Source organism: Oncorhynchus masou, chromosome 24 (genome assembly GCF_036934945.1).
Source record: "Oncorhynchus masou masou isolate Uvic2021 chromosome 24, UVic_Omas_1.1, whole genome shotgun sequence".
NCBI lineage: Eukaryota > Metazoa > Chordata > Actinopteri > Salmoniformes > Salmonidae > Oncorhynchus > Oncorhynchus masou.
The window spans coordinates 14440957-14462521 of NC_088235.1; the positions used below are offsets into that span (position 1 = coordinate 14440957).

A 21565-nucleotide genomic window follows, 5' to 3' on the forward strand; every position below is an offset into this window, starting at 1 on the left:
TCAGTTAGGCAGAGTGGCCTGGCGGTGTGGATGTGGAGCTGTAGGAGGTTGTTTTGGTCAGTTAGGCAGAGTGGCCTGGCGGTGTGGATGTGGAGCTGTAGGAGGTTGTTTTGGTCAGTTAGGCAGAGTGGCCTGGCGGTGTGGATGTGGAGCTGTAGGAGGTTGTTTTGGTCAGTTAGGCAGAGTGGCCTGGCGGTGTGGATGTGGAGCTGTAGGAGGTTGTTTTGGTCAGTTAGGCAGAGTGGCCTGGCGGTGTGGATGTGGAGCTGTAAGGAGGTTGTTTTGGTCAGTTAGGCAGAGTGGCCTGGCGGTGTGGATGTGGAGCTGTAGGAGGTTGTTTTGGTCAGTTAGGCAGAGTGGCCTGGCGGTGTGGATGTGGAGCTGTAGGAGGTTGTTTTGGTCAGTTAGGCAGAGTGGCCTGGCAGTGTGGATGTGGAGCTGTAGGAGGTTGTTTTGGTCAGTTAGGCAGAGTGGCCTGGCGGTGTGGATGTGGAGCTGTAGGAGGTTGTTTTGGTCAGTTAGGCAGAGTGGCTTGGCGGTGTGGATGTGGAGCTGTAGGAGGTTGTTTTGGTCAATTAGGCAGAGTGGCCTGGCGGTGTGGACGTGGAGCTGTAGGAGGTTGTTTTGGTCAATTAGGCAGAGTGGCCTGGCGGTGTGGACGTGGAGCTGTAGGAGGTGGTTTGGTCAGGCTCCAGAAAGATGACAGTGCAGATAAAGCACACTGGACACTAACAGGCCACGTACAAACAGACAACAATACACTATAACTATAATCAGTTAATGAGGTTGAGGGCAATGCTTCATTTCATTACTGAACCTGGCTATATGCCTGAATCCATAACAATAGACCTCTTTGACTGGGGCTGTGAATCCCCAAAACCTAAAGCCCTGAACTCCAGCCTGGAATTAAGCTCAAGCACCAGATTAAGGCTAAGATTCTGTTTCATGTTTTCAGCAAAGGCACCTTTTAAAGACAATTTCCGATTGAGCCGACATATTTTGCGTTTACCGTGAATGGGATCTCAGTAAATATGGAAGATTACCTAGAAAAGCCACATTGTCGACAACCTGCAATCACATTGAATCCCGTCCTAAGCCCCAGTGGAAAGTGGTCCGATGACAACTGCGATTGGCCTCTGCCATGCTGTCATGTATCAGTTATGTCGTGTGGACTGGTGCCAGCTCTTCCACGCACTGTGTGGACCGACACATGCTAGGGCAGGGCTGCTTTAGCCCAAGAGAGGAGAAGAGCATCTGGCAGCTCACTGAAGTCTCTCCTCATCTCCCACAAAGCTGTGCATTCCACATTTCAGCCTATCATATGCTGCTCTCCAGCCCCTGCATTTTTAAGGAGATCAGAACTCTGTTGATATTTCATTTGTTTTCTGAAAGGATAGAGGGACGGGAGAGCAGGATACACTCTGCGCATGTGTCTCTAATGGTTCTCTATTCCCTAGTGCCTAGTACTCTAGTTCTAACCAGAGCCCTATGATCACTGGTCAAAATATGTGCACTGTAAAGGGAAAAGGCTGCCATTTAGAAGGGAATAGGGTGAAATTTGAAAGGGAATAGGGTGAAATTTGAAAGGGAATAGGGTGCCATTTGGAAGGGAATAGGGTGCCATTTGGAAGGGAATAGGGTGCCATTTGGAAGGGATTAATGTGCCATTTGGAAGGGAATAAGGTGCCATTTGGAAGGGAATAGGGTGTCATTTGGAAGGGAATAATGTGCTATTTGGAAGAGAATAAGGTGCCATTTGGAAGGGAATAAGGTGCCATTGGGAAGGGAATAAGGTGCCATTTGGAAGGGAATAAGGTGCCATTGGGAAGGGAATAAGGTGCCATTTGGAAGGGAATACGGTGCCATTGGGAAGGGAATAAGGTGCCATTTGGAAGAGAATAAGGTGCCATTTGGAAGGGAATTAGGTGCCATTGGGAAGGGAATAATGTGCCATTTGGAAGGGAATAAGGTGCCATTGGGAAGGGAATAAGGTGCCATTTGGAAGGGAATAAGGTGCCATTGGGAAGGGAATAAGGTGCCATTTGGAAGGGAATAAGGTGCCATTGGGAAGGGAATAAGGTGCCATTTGGAAGGGAATAAGGTGCCATTGGGAAGGGAATAAGGTGCCATTTGGAAGGGAATAAGGTGCCATTGGGAAGGGAATAAGGTGCCATTTTGAAGGGAATTGGGTGTCATTTGGAAGGGATTAGGTGCCATATGGAAGGGAATAGGGTGCCATTTGGAAGGGAATAGGGTGCCTTTTGGATGGGAATAACATGCCATTTGGAAGGGAATAGGGTGCCATTTGGAAGGGAATAGGGTGCCATTTGGAGGGGAATAAGGTGTCATTTGGAAGGGAATTGGGTGCCATTTGGAAGGGAATAGGTGCCATTTGGAAGGGAATAAGGTGCCTTTTGGAAGGGAATAAGGTGCCATTTGGAAGGGAATAGGGTGCCATTTGGAGGGGAATAAGGTGTCATTTGGAAGGGAATTGGGTGCCATTTGGAAGGGAATAGGTGCCATTTGGAAGGGAATAGGGTGCCATTTGGAAGGGAATAAGGTGCCATTTGGAAGGGAATTAGGTGCCATTGGGAAGGGAATAATGTGCCATTTGGAAGGGAATAAGGTGCCATTGGGAAGGGAATAAGGTGCCATTTGGAAGGGAATAAGGTGCCATTGGGAAGGGAATAAGGTGCCATTTGGAAGGGAATAAGGTGCCATTGGGAAGGGAATAAGGTGCCATTGGGAAGGGAATAAGGTGCCATTGGGAAGGGAATAAGGTGCCATTTTGAAGGGAATTGGGTGTCATTTGGAAGGGATTAGGTGCCATATGGAAGGGAATAGGGTGCCATTTGGAAGGGAATAGGGTGCCTTTTGGATGGGAATAAGGTGCCATTTTGAAGGGAATTGGGTGTCATTTGGAAGGGATTAGGTGCCATATGGAAGGGAATAGGGTGCCTTTTGGATGGGAATAGGGTGCCATTTGGAGGGGAATAAGGTGTCATTTGGAAGGGAATTGGGTGCCATTTGGAAGGGAATAGGTGCCATTTGGAAGGGAATAGGGTGCCATTTGGAAGGGAATAGGGTGCCTTTTGGAAGGGAATAGGGTGCCTTTTGGAAGGGAATAGAATACATTAGACCACACTATAGTATAACACAAACCCTGCTGTCTCAATACATTAGACCACACTATAGTATAACACAAACCCTGCTGTCTCAATACATTAGACCACACTATAGTATAACACAAACCCTGCTGTCTCAATACATTAGACCCCACTATAGTATAACACAAACCCTGCTGTCTCAATACATTAGACCACACTATAGTATAACACAAACCCTGCTGTCTCAATACATTAGACCACACTATAGTATAACACAAACCCTGCTGTCTCAATACATTAGACCACACTATAGTATAATACAAGCCCTGCTCTCTCAATACATTAGACCACACTATGCTACAACACAAGACCTACAACACAGGCCATGCTATTACAACACAGGCCATGCTATTACAACACAGGCCATGCTATTACAACACAGGCCATGCTATTACAACACAGGCCATGCTATTACAACACAGGCCATGCTATTACAACACAGGCCATGCTATTACAACACAGGCCATGCTATTACAACACAAGCCATGCTATTACAACACAGGCCATGCTATTACAACACAGGCCATGCTATTACAACACAGGCCATGCTATTACAACACAGGCCATGCTATTACAACACAGGCCATGCTATTACAACACAGGCCATGCTATTACAACATGCCATGTCTTTGTACTTGTACTGTATTTGTACTTTCTACAGGCTACATAGCAGAAGATGAAAGGTGAATGAGTAGAAAGGCTGTGTTAGTAAGGTAACATTATAAAGGCTGTGTCAGAAAGATAACATTATAAAGGCTGTGTTAGCAAGATAACATTATAAAGGCTGTGTCAGAAAGATAACATTATAAAGGCTGTGTTAGTAAGGTAACATTATAAAGGCTGTGTCAGTAAGATAACATTATAAAGGCTGTGTTAGTAAGATAACATTATAAAGGCTGTGTCAGAAAGATAACATTATAAAGGCTGTGTTAGTAAGATAACATTATAAAGGCTGTGTTAGTAAGATAACATTATAAAGGCTGTGTCAGAAAGATAACATTATAAAGGCTGTGTCAGAAAGATAACATTATAAAGGCTGTGTCAGAAAGATAACATTATAAAGGCTGTGTCAGAAAGATAACATTATAAAGGCTGTGTTAGTAAGGTAACATTATAAAGGCTGTGTCAGTAAGATAACATTATAAAGGCTGTGTTAGTAAGATAACATTATAAAGGCTGTGTCAGAAAGATAACATTATAAAGGCCGTGTTAGTAAGATAACATTATAAAGGCTGTGTTAGAAAACTAACATTATAAAGGCTGTGTTAGTAAGATAACATTATAAAGGCCGTGTTAGTAAGATAACATTACAAAGGCTGTGTTAGAAAGATAACATTATAAAGGCTGTGTTAGTAAGATAACATTATAAAGGCTGTGTTAGAAAACTAACATTATAAAGGCTGTGTTAGTAAGATAACATTACAAAGGCTGTGTTAGTAAGATAACATTATAAAGGCCGTGTTAGTAAGATAACATTACAAAGGCTGTGTTAGAAAGATAACATTATAAAGGCTGTGTTAGTAAGATAACATTATAAAGGCTGTGTTAGAAAGAAAGATAACATTATAAAGGCCGTGTTAGTAAGATAACATTATAAAGGCTGTGTTAGTAAGATAACATTATAAAGGCCGTGTTAGTAAGATAACATTATAAAGGCTGTGTTAGTAAGATAACATTATAAAGGCTGTGTTAGTAAGATAACATTATAAAGGCTGTGTTAGTAAGATAACATTATAAAGGCTGTGTTAGTAAGATAACATTATAAAGGCCGTGTTAGAAAGCTAACATTATAAAGGCTGTGTCAGAAAGAAAGCTAACATTATAAAGGCCGTGTTAGAAAGCTAACATTATAAAGGCTGTGTTAGAAAGCTAACATTATAAAGGCTGTGTTAGTAAGAAAGCTAACATTATAAAGGCTGTGTTAGAAAGCTAACATTATAAAGGCTGTGTTAGAAAGATAACATTATAAAGGCTGTGTTAGAAAGATAACATTATAAAGGCTGTGTTAGAAAGAAAGCTAACATTATAAAGGCTGTGTTAGTAAGATAACATTATAAAGGCTGTGTCAGAAAGCTAACATTATAAAGGCTGTGTCAGAAAGAAAGCTAACATTATAAAGGCCGTGTTAGAAAGCTAACATTATAAAGGCTGTGTCAGAAAGATAACATTATAAAGGCTGTGTTAGAAAGATAACATTATAAAGGCTGTGTTAGTAAGATAACATTATAAAGGCTGTGTTAGTAAGATAACATTATAAAGGCTGTGTCAGAAAGATAACATTATAAAGGCTGTGTCAGAAAGATAACATTATAAAGGCTGTGTTAGAAAGATAACATTACAAAGGTTGTGTCAGAAAGATAACATTATAAAGGCTGTGTTAGAAAGATAACATTATAAAGGTTGTGTCAGAAAGATAACATTATAAAGGCTGTGTCAGAAAGAAAGATAACATTATAAAGGCTGTGTTAGAAAGAAAGATAACATTATAAAGGCTGTGTTAGTAAGATAACATTATAAAGGCTGTGCTAGTAAGATAACATTGTAAAGGCTGTGTTAGAAAGATAACATTATAAAGGCTGTGTCAGAAAGAAAGATAACATTATAAAGGCTGTGTCAGAAAGAAAGCTAACATTATAAAGGCTGTGTTAGAAAGAAAGCTAACATTATAAAGGCTGTGTCAGAAAGAAAGCTAACATAATAAAGGCTGTGTCAGAAAGAAAGCTAACATTATAAAGGCTGTGTTAGTAAGAAAGCTAACATTATAAAGGCTGTGTTAGTAAGATAACATTATAAAGGCTGTGTTAGTAAGATAACATTATAAAGGTTGTGTCAGAAAGATAACATTATAAAGGCTGTGTTAGAAAGCTAACATTATAAAGGCTGTGTTAGAAAGAAAGCTAACATTATAAAGGCTGTGTTAGTAAGATAACATTATAAAGGCTGTGTTAGTAAGATAACATTATAAAGGCTGTGTTAGTAAGATAACATTATAAAGGCCGTGTTAGTAAGATAACATTATAAAGGCTGTGTTAGTAAGGTAACATTATAAAGGTTGTTCAGTATGGAGGCCACACAGTCAGAGCCAGGGGAGCAGGGAGAGCCCAGAACCAGATCCTTGCATGAGCACTCTTAGAAGCTCTGACAAACACGCACACACATGCAAGCATGCACAGACACATACGTACGAGCACGAGCGCATGACTGGAAGCACTCACAGGCATGGAGGCATGTATGCACACACACAAACTCTCGCACACACACACACATGCACTGACACACACACACACACAGTTCTATGTGTGTGCAGCAGCAGCCCAGTGGGTTGTAGAGATCAGGGATTCCTCTCAGAGGAAGAGCACGTCATGTGACTAAGCTGATTTAACTGTAGACACAGGCTTTTGTCCAACTAGAGACTGCTGCAGCTCAACACACTATACCTCCCACCTAACTTAGGAAAGTAATGACTTCTTACCTCCACTTATAGACAACCAGAGGTAATATTAATCCCAGAGCCATCATGAAACACCAGAGCCACAAATTATGATGTATAAACTTGATAAAATGGCATATTATATTACAACAAGGCTACATTTGGGTTTCCATGATACTCTGCTATGCCTCTCAATGCAGTCTGAAATAGTTTTCACTCCTTCTTTGTCCCCTGGTGTCCTTTGTTAAACCTTTAGGACAACAGTTGATGTAAACAGTATAAATACATTGCATTGATTGATTGATTACCTGAACCTCTGTCTGGGGGTCTGTTTCTCAGGGCTCTTACACAGGTGTCCGATGTAGTAGAGGGGAAGAACAGGCAGTTCCAGGTGGTGGCGAACCAGGTGAGGGTGAATGGAGCGTCAAACTGGGTATCCAAAACAAATGACTTTAACATTTTTATTAACAGGTTTCATCTGGCACTCGCTAGCACTCAGTGGTGGATCGTGTCAATCTGAGTTTGTGTGTGTGTGTATGTGTTTAGCATGCAACTTCGTCAGGTTCTTTACCTGCTTAAAGGTGAGCTTGGCCAGCTGGGTGGACCCCGCCCACGATGAGCACACACACATCACCATGGCAACGCCCCACAGCGCCTTCCGCACCTGTACGGCCGTAACTTTGATGCAGCAACGAAGTCTCCACCTCCCCGTAGCAGGCTCCGCCCCCGGCGCCACGCCGTTTGCCGCCTGGCCGTCCGCTGTGCTGCCCACCACATTCTCTCTGGGTCGGTCTTCTCCTGAGCACAAAGAAAACAGTAGTAAACTATGAGACCAGAGTAGATATTTAGAAGAGTTGTCTACAGCACGACAGTATGAGACCAGAGTAGAGATTTAGAAGAGTTGTCTACATCACTACAGTATGAGACCAGGTTAGTGATTTAGAAGAGTTGTCTACATCACTACAGTATGAGACCAGGGTAGTGATTTAGAAGAGTTGTCTACATCACTACAGTATGAGACCAGGGTAGTGATTTAGAAGAGTTGTCTACAGCACTACAGTATGAGATCAGGGTAGAGATTTAGAAGTTGTCTACATCACTACAATATGAGACTAGGGTAGAGATTTAGAAGAGTTGTCTACAGCACTACCACATGAGAACAGGGTAGAGATTTAGAAGAGTTGTCTACAGCACTACCACATGAGACCAGGGTAGAGATTTAGAAGAGTTGTCTACAGCACTACAATATGAGACCAGAGTAGAGATTTAGAAGAGTTGTCTACAGCACTACCACATGAGACCAGGGTAGAGATTTCGAAGAGTTGTCTACAGCACTACAATATGAGACCAGAGTAGAGATTTATAAGAGTTGTCTACAGCACTACAATATGAGACCAGACTAGAGATTCAGAAGAGTTGTCTACAGCACTACCGCATGAGACCAGGGTAGAGATTTAGAAGAGTTGTCTACAGCACTACCGCATGAGACCAGAGTAGAGATTTAGAAGAGTTGTCTACAGCACGACAGTATGAGACCAGAGTAGAGATTTAGAAGAGTTGTCTACAGCACTACAGTATCGGACCAGGGTAGAGATTTAGAAGAGTTGTCTACATCACTACAGCATGAGACCAGGGTAGTGATTTAGAAGAGTTGTCTACATCACTACAGTATGAGACCAGGGTAGTGATTTAGAAGAGTTGTCCACATCACCACAGTATGAGACCAGGGTAGTGATTTAGACGAATTGTCTACATCACTACAGTATGAGACCAGGGTAGTGATTTAGAAGAGTTGTCTACAGCACTACAGTATGAGACCAGGGTAGAGATTTAGAAGAGTTGTCTACATCACTACAGTATGAGACCAGGGTAGTGATTTAGAAGAGTTGTCTACAGCACTACAGAATGAGACCAGAGTTGAGATTTAGAAGAGTTGTCTACATCACTACATTATGAGACCAAGGTAGTGATTTAGAAGAGTTGTCTACAGCACTACAATATGAGACCAGAGCATAGATTTAGAAGAGTTGTCTACATCACTACAGTATGAGACCAGGGTAGTGATTTAGAAGAGTTGTCTACATCACTACAGCATGAGACCAGGGTAGTGATTTAGAAGAGTTGTCTACATCACTACAGTATGAGACCAGGGTAGTGATTTAGAAGAGTTGTCCACATCACCACAGTATGAGACCAGGGTAGTGATTTAGAAGAATTGTCTACATCACTACAGTATGAGACCAGGGTAGTGATTTAGAAGAGTTGTCTACAGCACTACAGTATGAGACCAGGGTAGAGATTTAGAAGAGTTGTCTACATCACTACAGTATGAGACCAGGGTAGTGATTTAGAAGAGTTGTCTACAGCACTACAGAATGAGACCAGAGTTGAGATTTAGAAGAGTTGTCTACATCACTACATTATGAGACCAAGGTAGTGATTTAGAAGAGTTGTCTACAGCACTACAATATGAGACCAGAGCATAGATTTAGAAGAGTTGTCTACATCACTACAGTATGAGACCAGGGTAGTGATTTAGAAGAGTTGTCTACATCACTACAGTATGAGATCAGGGTAGTGATTTAGAAGAGTTGTCTACAGCACTACAGTATGAGACCAGAGTTGAGATTTAGAAGAGTTGTCTACATCACTACATCATGAGACCAAGGTAGTGATTTAGAAGAGTTGTCTACAGCACTACAATATGAGACCAGAGTAGAGATTAAGAAGAGTTGTCTACATCCCTACAGTATGAGACCAGGGTTGTGATTTAGAAGAGTTGTCTACAGCACTACAGTATGAGATCAGGGTTGAGATTTAGAAGTTGTCTACATCACTACAATATGAGACCAGGGTAGAGATTTAGAAGAGTTGTCTACAGCACTACTGCATGAGACCAGGGTAGAGATTTAGAAGAGTTGTCTACAGCACTACAATATGAGACCAGAGTAGAGATTTAGAAGAGTTGTCGACAGCACTACCGCATGAGACCAGGGTAGAGTTTTAGAAGAGTTGTCTACAGCACTACAATATGAGACCAGACTAGAGATTTAGAAGAGTTGTCTACAGCACTACCGCATGAGACCAGGGTAGAGATTTAGAAGAGTTGTCTACAGCACTACCGCATGAGACCAGAGTAGAGATTTAGAAGAGTTGTCTACATCACTACAGTATGAGACCAGAGTAGAGATTTAGAAGAGTTGTCTACAGCACTACAATATGAGACCAGGGTAGAGATTTAGAAGAGTTGTCTACAGCACTACCGCATGAGACCAGGGTAGTGATTTAGAAGAGTTGTCTACAGCACTACCGCATGAGACCAGACTAGAGATTTAGAAGAGTTGTCTACAGCACTACAATATGAGACCAGACTAGAGATTTAGAAGAGTTGTCTACAGAACTACCGCATTAGACCAGGGTAGAGATTTAGAAGAGTTGTCTACAGCACTACAATATGAGATAAGAGTTGAGATTTAGAAGAGTTGTCTACAGCACTACAATATGAGACCAGACTAGAGATTTAGAAGAGATTGTACACTACATCACTACAAAATGAGACCAGGGTAGTGATATAGAAGAGTTGTCTACAGCACTACAGTATGAGACCAGGGTAGAGATTTAGAAGAGTTGTCTACAGCACTACAATATGAGACCAGACTAGAGAATTAGAAGAGTTGTCTACAGCACTACCACATTAGACCAGGGTAGAGATTTAGAAGAGTTGTCTACAGCACTACAATATGAGATCAGAGTTGAGATTTAGAAGAGTTGTCTACAGCACTACCGCATGAGACCAGGGTAGAGATTTAGAAGAGTTGTCTACAGCACTACAATATGAGACCAGACTAGAGATTTAGAAGAGTTGTCTACAGCACTACCACATTAGACCAGGGTAGAGATTTAGAAGAGTTGTCTACAGCACTACAATATGAGATCAGAGTTGAGATTTAGAAGAGTTGTCTACAGCACTACAATATGAGACCAGAGTAGAGATTTAGAAGAGTTGTCTACAGCACTACCGCATGAGACCAGGGTAGAGATTTAGAAGAGTTGTCTACAGCACTACCGCATGAGACCAGGGTAGAGATTTACAAGAGTTGTCTACAGCACTACAGTATGAGACCAGAGTAGAGATTTTGAAGAGTTGTCTACAGCACTACCGCATGAGACCAGACTAGAGATTTAGAAGAGTTGTCTACAGCACTACAAAATGAGACCAGGGTAGAGATTTACAAGAGTTGTCTACAGCACTACAGTATGAGACCAGAGTAGAGATTTTGAAGAGTTGTCTACAGCACTACCGCATGAGACCAGACTAGAGATTTAGAAGAGTTGTCTACAGCACTACAGTATGAGACCAGGGTAGAGATTTACAAGAGTTGTCTACAGCACTACAGTATGAGACCAGAGTAGAGATTTTGAAGAGTTGTCTACAGCAATACCGCATGAGACCAGACTAGAGATTTAGAAGAGTTGTCTACAGCACTACAATATGAGACCAGGGTAGAGATTTTCTATGGAAGTAGAATTAGATTTAAAGGTGTCACATGGCATCAGAGGCCCATAACTGCAAAATCCTACAGATGTTAGAATATATTGAGATGACATTTTAAGAGACAATTCAATTCAATAAGCTATTATTACTCTTCTATATCCATTATCCACACCGAATCTTCGATAATCTGAAGTAGCCTAAGTCACTTTCAGTAAGTAAAGGTCCTTCACACAATGTCAACACATTATTCATACAATAACCTATTACAGCTTACAGTATCTATGCCCACACAACACGTTTCATCCTCCACTGAATATTCCTTATGTCTATTTCAGGTCGTTTACAGTTTAACTGAACTCGGACAAAATCTATTACACAAAATCTGGTGTTGACTGTGGCAGTGTGTGTGTCTGGCAGTCATTCTGCAGCCAAACAGAGGGCAGGAGAGGGCAGGGGCTGATACCCAATCTGAGACAACTTTTACTCAGGAGTCTTTGCCTCTTGACTTACAATGACACACACACACACACACACACACACACACACACACACACACACACACACACACACACACACACACACACACACACACACACACACACACACACACACACACACACACACACAGAGAAACACAGAGAAACACACAGATGGAGAGACACACACACATCATTCATGTCTCTCCCATCATTGTCTGTCTGGGACATGTCAGGTCTGACTTTGTTTGACTGTGACTTTGAAGAAGTGATGAATGTTTTAGAGAAAACTTGTGTGCAGACAAACAGTAGGTACTTGAAAACACACAGAGATTATTGGACATACTGGCTCTCTTCCTACTACAGCATCACCAACAGGACAATAGCATCACCAACAGGACAATAACATCACCAACAGGACAATAGCATCACCAACAGGACAATAGCATCACCAACAGGACAATAGCATCACCAACAGGACAATAGCATCGCCAACAGGACAACAGCATCACCAACAGAACAATAGCATCACCAACAGGACAATAGCATCACCAACAGGACAATAGAATCACAAACAGGGCTCTAGCATCACCAACAGGACAATAGCATCACCAACAGGGCAATAGCATCACCAACAGGACAATAGCATCACCAACAGGACAACAGCATCACCAACAGGGTTGGCAAGCCCCAGATTAATAACATAATAACAACGAATCCAAAGATAATAGAACAAGACAAGATCCCTTATGGTTCACCTGGTTACGTTGTTTCTTAACCATAGTTATCATCTATCTGCATGCAGCACTTGCCTTCTCCGGCTTTTTGTGTGGCTTTGTCGCCTTCACGTTAACATGAGGGATTTCCCTAATGGTGTTTCACTCTAAAGATAACGACGTGTGCTGTGTGTGTGTGTGCGTGTGTGTGTGTCAGGGTGTGTGTGTGTGTACCACAGGGAAGCTAATGCCTACTCATCTCCAGCCGTTAGCTACAGAATTATACTCCTCCTCATGCAGTCTTGGAAACACAAGAACATTATATAACTTCTGTCAAGGCAGCTTGAAACCAGGATTTACCTTCTCACTCATCACATGACCAACTGACTAATGTCAAAAGAAACACCATTAGAAAGATACTGCAGTACTGTACCAACATTAGATACTCTAGTCATGTACTGTAACTCTCTGTAACTCAATATTGAATCTGTAGTCATGTGTGAAATAGCCAATTATTAAGAATGTCAGTTTGTTTCAATAGGCCTTCACCAGTGGCGGTCGGTGCTGTTTAAGATTAGGGAGGACAATTGTTTTATGAGCATGCCCTATTTCTATTACAGCATTTTGGATTATTGTCATTCATGTTCCATTCACCCAGTTCAATGTAACATGGATAGGTTTAGGCTACTACATGATGATGTTCCCTGTACCCATCATGGGGTTGCTACAACCCAGCCTACGAATTAAACTTTATAATGTACAGTAGGTGCACATGTTGAGAGACAAGTTGGAGTAATCAAGGTGACAGACATTGACACATTCAATAACACCTTGCACACTCTTGCCTGCATCTAGCTGATCTGGGGTGGAATCATTAGTCAACAGTTGGCAAATAAGAGTTTCTATTGGACAAATTCAGGTAGGTCCCTGTTTTGTTCCATCAGTGGAATGAAATCACCCCTGATCACCCACACACACAGTTCACTTTCATTAATAGCCACATACAAACAGCATCATCACTTTACTCATTCCTACTGGCATCTACCTGCTCTCCTCCTTTCACCTTTTCCCTTCGCTTGTGGCCTTCAGTGTACAACACAACAGCTGTCTGTGACCAGGCAACAAAAGAAATTCCAAGCCAAACCTTCATACCATAAATGTCACCATATTAGCTTGCGTCATAGTCAACATACAGTAGCTACTAGAACTAGTGCGTTAGTAAACCCGCTACAATCATGCAGAACAGTGTGCAGCAAGCAGTTTAGCAGTTACACCAGCGGGCCCAGGTGGCAATAAATTAATAAAACCGAACGTTTACCTTGACTTGGAAGTGTTCCAGTGTTGGATATCCTTAATCTGCTGGCTAACATAAATAGCATTCCTCTCTGTTTGAGTCGGGTGTTTGAGGTTAAATTAGCCAGCTGCAAAGTGAAAGTTTTAAAAAAATACAGTGAAATATAGCTTGCTTTCTCTCGCTCTCTACTGCTTCGCCTTCATTTTTGAAGAAATTAAGTTGTTAAAAACTGTTCAATTATTGTATTTTTTTCTCTTTGAGTCAACTACTCAGCACATGTTCTGCACTGCAGTGCTAGCTAGCTGTAGCTTATGATTTCAGGACTATATTCATCCTTTGGTTCTTCGACTGGATGGACAAAATGTGGGGCGGCCGAAGAACCCTTTTGGAACTTTTTTTCTGGTGTGAAATTTAATCTCAAATCAATACAGTTTGCAATTAACAGTGACACAAAACTGTTGCCCTCTGAGAGGAGGATCAAAATATATTCTTCATAACGTAGGACAGCTGCAAGGTCTGTCAAACTGTAATCTTGTTGTAGGTCTTACACTGCTTTTAGAAAGGCTCCTACATTCATTTATGTCCTGTTTTGCATATTTAATATTACATCCAAGAGAACAGTATGAGTCCTCATCTGTCACAACAGTATGACAGCATGATCCATAATTCACTGCATGAAAAGGCACAACATTCCAGTGCAAAATTCCGAAAACATACCATTTCTGGAAATGTGCGGTCATGTGTCCAGCTGTGTTTGGCCTTGTACATGTCCCGGTTATCTCCGATAAGGAACAGGTCATGTGTCCAGCTGTGTTTGGCCTCGTACACGTCCCGGTTATCTCCGATAAGGAACAGGTCATGTGTCCAGCTGTGTTTGGCCTTGTACACGTCCCGGTTATCTCCGATAAGGAACAAGTCATGTGTCCAGCTGTGTTTGGCCTTGTACACGTCCCGGTTATCTCCGATAAGGAACAGGTCATGTGTTCAGCTGTGTTTGGCCTTGTACACGTCCCGGTTATCTCCGATAAGGAACAGGTCATGTGTCCAGCTGTGTTTGGCCTTGTACACGTCCCGGTTATCTCCGATAAGGAACAAGTCATGTGTCCAGCTGTGTTTGGACTTGTACACGTCCCGGTTATCTCCGATAAGGAACAGGTCATGTGCGTGGATGTACACGGATGTCTATATGTCTGGTAATGAATCCCCAGAAAAAAACACACCCGTCCACACACTTACCAGGACAGGTCTTGAAAGGCCAGTGCCTTTCACGTCAGTTGCAGTAAATCTCGGTCCGCAGGTTGAGCATGCTTATTCACCCCACCGAATGCTAATGCTAGTCATTGCTAGCTTGCTGTAGTGACTGTCACTGGTATATTAGAAACACAATTTATTATTAAATTAATCCATTACACTGAATTATGAATGAATGAATGAATGAATGAATAAATTACTTTGAATGATTTTTATTTTTAATATCACATCTTCAGGAATAATATACAAGCACCACTTTTCCCAGCGCTTGGCCCAGAGCGATCCTTCATGGCTGTGATTGTGAGTCCCATAGGGTGGTGCACAATTGGTCCAGCGTCACCGGGTTTGGCTGGAATAGGCTGTCATTGTAAATAAGAATTTGTTCTTAACTGACTTGCCCTATTAAATAAAGGTTCATTTAAAAAAAAATATTAACAGGTGTGCCTTGTTCATTTGTGGATTTCTTTTAACCTATAATATATTAAAGCCAATCAGTTGTGTTGTGACAAGGTAGGGGTGGTATACAGAAGATAGCCCTATTTGGTAAAAGACCAAGTCCATATTATGGCAAAAACAGCTCAAATAAGCAAAGAGAAACAACAGTCCATCATTACTTTAAGACATGAAGGTCAGTCAATCCGTAAAATTTCACAAACTTTGAAAGTTTCTTCAAGTGCAGTCGCAAAAACCATCAAGGGCTATGATGAATCTCGCACTCATGAGGACCGCCACAGGAAAGGAAGACCCAGAGTTACCTCTGCTGCAGAGGACAAGTTCATTAGAGTTAACTGCACGTCAGATTGCAGCCCTAATAAATGCTTCACAGAGTTCAAGTAAAACACACATCTCAACATCAACTGTTCAGAGGAGACTGTGTGAATCAGGCCTTCATGGTCGAAGAGACTTCCTTGGGCCAAGAAACACGAGCAATGGACATTAGACCGGTGGAGATCTGTCCTTTGGTCTGATGAGTCCAAATTTGAGATTTTTGGTTCCAACCACTATTCATGAGTGGTTCCCAGCATGAAGCATGGAGGTGGACGTGTGGTGGTGTGGGGTGCTTTCCTGGTGACAGTGTCTGTGATTTATTTAGAATTCAAGGCACACTTTACCAGCGTGGCTCCCACAGCATTCTGCAGCAATACGCCATCACATTTTATTTGCGCTTAGTGGGACTATAATTTATTTTTCAACAGGACAACGACCCAGCACACCTCCAGGCTGTGTAAGGGCTATTTGACCAAGACGGAGAGTGATGGAGTGCTGTATCAGCTGACCTGGCCTCCACAATCACCCGAACTCAACCCAATTGAAATGGTTTGGGATGAGTTGGACCACAGAGTGAAGGAAAAGCAGCCAACAAGTGCTCAGCATATGTGGGAACTCCTTCAAGACTGTTGGAAAAGCATTCCTCATGAAGCTGGTTGAGAGAATGCCAAGAGTGTGCAAAGCTGTCACCAAGGCAAAGGGTGGCTACTTTGAAGAATCTAAAATATATTTTGATTTGTTTAACACTTTTTTGGTTACTACATTATTCCATATGTGTTATTTCATAGTTTTGATGTCTTCACTATTATTCTACAATGTAGAAAATAGTAAAAATAAAGAAACATTCTTGAAAGAGTTGGTGTGTCCAAACATTTGACTGGTAGTGTACGCCCACAAACACCTACCCAGTGGTCATTATAATCAAACAAGATATGCAACAAGTTGTGCATGTGATACTGTCAGTGCACAGAGCTACAGGCACGGACAGGAAACAGAATTTGTGCCAAAACCTGTACCTAGCTCATGATTACAGTTATTTTAACCGAATAAAAGTCAACACAGTTCTGGTACAGAGGAAATTTGTGTTTAATTGCACAATGGGGGCTCTAACAGCCATTCTCGACAGGTGATTAATGGAACTACAGGGCTATATCAGCCACTCTAGACCAGGTGATTAATGGAACTACAGGGCTATATCAGCCACTCTAGACCAGGTGATTAATGGAACTACAGGGCTATATCAGCCACTCTAGACCAGGTGATTAATAGAACTACAGGGCTATATCAGCCACTCTAGACCAGGTGATTAATGGAACTACAGGGTTATATCAGCCACTCTAGACCAGGTGATTAATAGAACTACAGGGCTATATCAGCCACTCTAGACCAGGTGATTAATGGAACTACAGGGCTATATCAGCCACAATAGACCAAGTGATTAATAGAACTACAGGGCTACATCAGCCACTCTAGACCAGGTGATTAATAGAACTACAGGGCTATATCAGCCACTCTAGACCAGGGGATTAATGGAACTACAGGGCTATATCAGCCACTCTAGACCAGGTGATTAATAGAACTACAGGGCTATATCAGCCACTCTAGACCAGGTGATTAATATAACTACAGGGCTATATCAGCCACTCTAGACCAGGTGATTAATAGAACTACAGGGCTATATCAGCCACAATAGACCAGGTGATTAATAGAACTACAGGGCTATATCAGCCACAATAGACCAGGTGATTAATAGAACTACAGGGCTATATCAGCCACAATAGACCAGGGGATTAATAGAACTACAGGGCTATATCAGCCACAATAGACCAGGTGATTAATAGAACTACAGGGCTATATCAGCCACTCTAGACAGGTGATTAATATAACTACAGGGCTATATCAGCCACTCTAGACCAGGTGATTAATGGAACTACAGGGCTATATCAGTCACTCTAGACAGATGGTTGGAATTCAATGCCTGTTTTCATTCTACTCTGCTAGACTTAAATATATAACTTGGAATATGTAATAGGGCCATGTGTGACCGTTGTATTCCAAGAACCAGGAGTAATACAGGACCAGGAGTAATACAGGACCAGGAGTAATACAGGACCAGGAGTAATACAGGACCAGGAGTAATACAGGACCAGGAGTAATACAGGACCAGGAGTAATACAGGGCCAGGAGTAATACAGGACCAGGAGTAACACAGGACCGTTGTATTCCAAGAACCAGGAGTTATACAGGACCAGGAGTAATACAGGACCAGGAGTAATACAGGACCAGGAGTAATACAGGACCAGGAGTTATACAGGACCAGGAGTAATACAGGACAGGAGTAATACAGGACCAGGAGTAATACAGGACCAGGAGTAATACAGGACCAGGAGTAATACAGGACCAGGAGTAATACAGGACCAGGAGTTATACAGGACCAGGAGTAATACAGGACAGGAGTAATACAGGACCAGGAGTAATACAGGGCCAGGAGTAATACAGGACCAGGAGTAACACAGGACCGTTGTATTCCAAGAACCAGGAGTTATACAGGACCAGGAGTTATACAGGACCAGGAGTAATACAGGACCAGGAGTAATACAGGACCAGGAGTTATACAGGACCAGGAGTAATACAGGACAGGAGTAATACAGGACCAGGAGTTATACAGGACCAGGAGTAATACAGGACCAGGAGTAATACAGGACTAATAAACCGAAAGGTTGCTGGATTGAATCCCCCAGCTGACAAGGTAAAAATCTGTTGTTCTTCCCTTGAATAAGACAGTTAACCCACTGTTCCCTGGTAGGCTGTCGTTCTAAATAAGGATTTGTTCTTAACTGACTTGCCTGGTTAAATTTTAAAAAACTGCAGTGGATACAAGGTTCATTTGATGTTGTTTTGGTGCCTAGGCCACCCATGCAGCGCCTTGCTATCAAATGTATAAAGAGCATTAAACATACCTTAAGAGAGTATCACTCTTTTTCAGAGTTTAATGAACACCTTATAGAAGATTAGGTACAACGTCTAACCATTCTAGATCCCTGGTGAACAGAAAACATACCTTAAGAGAGTATCACTCTTTTTCAGAGTTTGAATGAACACCTTATAGAAGATTAGGTACAACGTCTAACCATTCTAGATCCCTGGTGAACAGAAAACATACCTTAAGAGAGTATCACTCTTTTTCAGAGTTTGAATGAACACCTTATAGAAGATTAGGTACAACGTCTAACCATTCTAGATCCCTGGTGAACAGAAAACATACCTTAAGAGAGTATCACTCTTTTTCAGAGTTTGAATGAACACCTTATAGAAGATTAGGTACAACGTCTAACCATTTTAGATCCCTGGTGAACAGAAAACATACCTTAAGAGAGTATCACTCTTTTTCAGAGTTTGAATGAACACCTTATAGAAGATTAGGTACAACGTCTAACCATTCTAGATCCCTGGTGAACAGAAAACATACCTTAAGAGAGTATCACTCTTTTTCAGAGTTTGAATGAACACCTTATAGAAGATTAGGTACAACGTCTAACCATTCTAGATCCCTGGTGAACAGAAAACATACCTTAAGAGAGTATCACTCTTTTTCAGAGTTTGAATGAACACCTTATAGAAGATTAGGTACAACGTCTAACCATTCTAGATCCCTGGTGAACAGAAAACATACCTTAAGAGAGTATCACTCTTTTTCAGAGTTTGAATGAACACCTTATAGAAGATTAGGTACAACGTCTAACCATTCTAGATCCCTGGTGAACAGAAAACATACCTTAAGAGAGTATCACTCTTTTTCAGAGTTTGAATGAACACCTTATAGAAGATTAGGTACAACGTCAACGCTAACCATTCTAGATCCCTGGTGAACAGAAAACATACCTTAAGAGAGTATCACTCTTTTTCAGAGTTTGAATGAAAACCTTATAGAAGATTAGGTACAACGTCTAACCATTCTAGATCCCTGGTGAACAGAAAACATACCTTAAGAGAGTATCACTCTTTTTCAGAGTTTGAATGAACACCTTATAGAAGATTAGGTACAACGTCTAACCATTCTAGATCCCTGGTGAACAGAAAACATACCTTAAGAGAGTATCACTCTTTTCAGAGTTTGAATGAACACCTTATAGAAGATTAGGTACAACGTCTAACCATTCTAGATCCCTGGTGAACAGAAAACATACCTTAAGAGAGTATCACTCTTTTTCAGAGTTTGAATGAACACCTTATAGAAGATTAGGTACAACGTCTAACCATTCTAGATCCCTGGTGAACAGAAAACATACCTTAAGAGAGTATCACTCTTTTCAGAGTTTGAATGAACACCTTATAGAAGATTAGGTACAACGTCTAACCATTCTAGATCCCTGGTGAACAGAAAACATACCTTAAGAGAGTATCACTCTTTTTCAGAGTTTGAATGAACACCTTATAGAAGATTAGGTACAACGTCTAACCATTCTAGATCCCTGGTGAACAGAAAACATACCTTAAGAGAGTATCACTCTTTTTCAGAGTTTGAATGAACACCTTATAGAAGATTAGGTACAACGTCTAACCATTCTAGATCCCTGGTGAACAGAAAACATACCTTAAGAGAGTATCACTCTTTTCAGAGTTTGAATGAACACCTTATAGAAGATTAGGTACAACGTCTAACCATTCTAGATCCCTGGTGAACAGAAAACATACCTTAAGAGAGTATCACTCTTTTTCAGAGTTTGAATGAACACCTTATAGAAGATTAAGCACAACGTCTAACCATTCTAGATCCCTGGTGAACAGAAAACATACCTTAAGAGAGTATCACTCTTTTCAGAGTTTGAATGAACACCTTATAGAAGATTAAGCACAACGTCTAACCATTCTAGATCCCTGGTGAACAGAAAACATACCTTAAGAGAGTATCACTCTTTTTCAGAGTTTGAATGAACACCTTATAGAAGATTAGTAGGTACAACGTCTAACCATTCTAGATCCCTGGTGAACAGAAAACATACCTTAAGAGAGTATCACTCTTTTTCAGAGTTTGAATGAACACCTTATAGAAGATTAGGTACAACGTCTAACCATTCTAGATCCCTGGTGAACAGAAAACATACCTTAAGAGAGTATCACTCTTTTTCAGAGTTTGAATGAACACCTTATAGAAGATTAGGTACAACGTCTAACCATTCTAGATCCCTGGTGAACAGAAAACATACCTTAAGAGAGTATCACTCTTTTTCAGAGTTTGAATGAACACCTTATAGAAGATTAAGCACAACGTCTAACCATTCTAGATCCCTGGTGAACAGAAAACATACCTTAAGAGAGTATCACTCTTTTTCAGAGTTTGAATGAACACCTTATAGAAGATTAAGCACAACGTCTAACCATTCTAGATCCCTGGTGAACAGAAAACATACCTTAAGAGAGTATCACTCTTTTTCAGAGTTTGAATGAACACCTTATAGAAGATTAGGTACAACGTCTAACCATTCTAGATCCCTGGTGAACAGAAAACATACCTTAAGAGAGTATCACTCTTTTTCAGAGTTTGAATGAACACCTTATAGAAGATTAGGTACAACGTCTAACCATTCTAGATCCCTGGTGAACAGAAAACATACCTTAAGAGAGTATCACTCTTTTTCAGAGTTTGAATGAACACCTTATAGAAGATTAGGTACAACGTCTAACCATTCTAGATCCCTGGTGAACAGAAAACATACCTTAAGAGAGTATCACTCTTTTTCAGAGTTTGAATGAACACCTTATAGAAGATTAAGCACAACGTCTAACCATTCTAGATCCCTGGTGAACAGAAAACATACCTTAAGAGAGTATCACTCTTTTTCAGAGTTTGAATGAACACCTTATAGAAGATTAAGCACAACGTCTAACCATTCTAGATCCCTGGTGAACAGAAAACATACCTTAAGAGAGTATATCACTCTTTTTCAGAATTTGAATGAACACCTTA

The 21565-nt window shown here is 41.2% G+C and overlaps 1 protein-coding gene across 1 annotated transcript in view; it reads right to left on the reverse strand.

Moving 5' to 3' along the window:
* Positions 1–21565, reverse strand: part of LOC135511856 (solute carrier family 35 member F3-like) — an 83592-nt gene that overhangs the window by 26022 nt on the left and 36005 nt on the right. Inside the window, 3 exon segments of the mRNA XM_064933345.1 lie at positions 6906–6966; positions 6969–7026; positions 7169–7395. Of these exon segments, the coding sequence (XP_064789417.1) occupies positions 6906–6966; positions 6969–7026; positions 7169–7395 (346 nt within the window).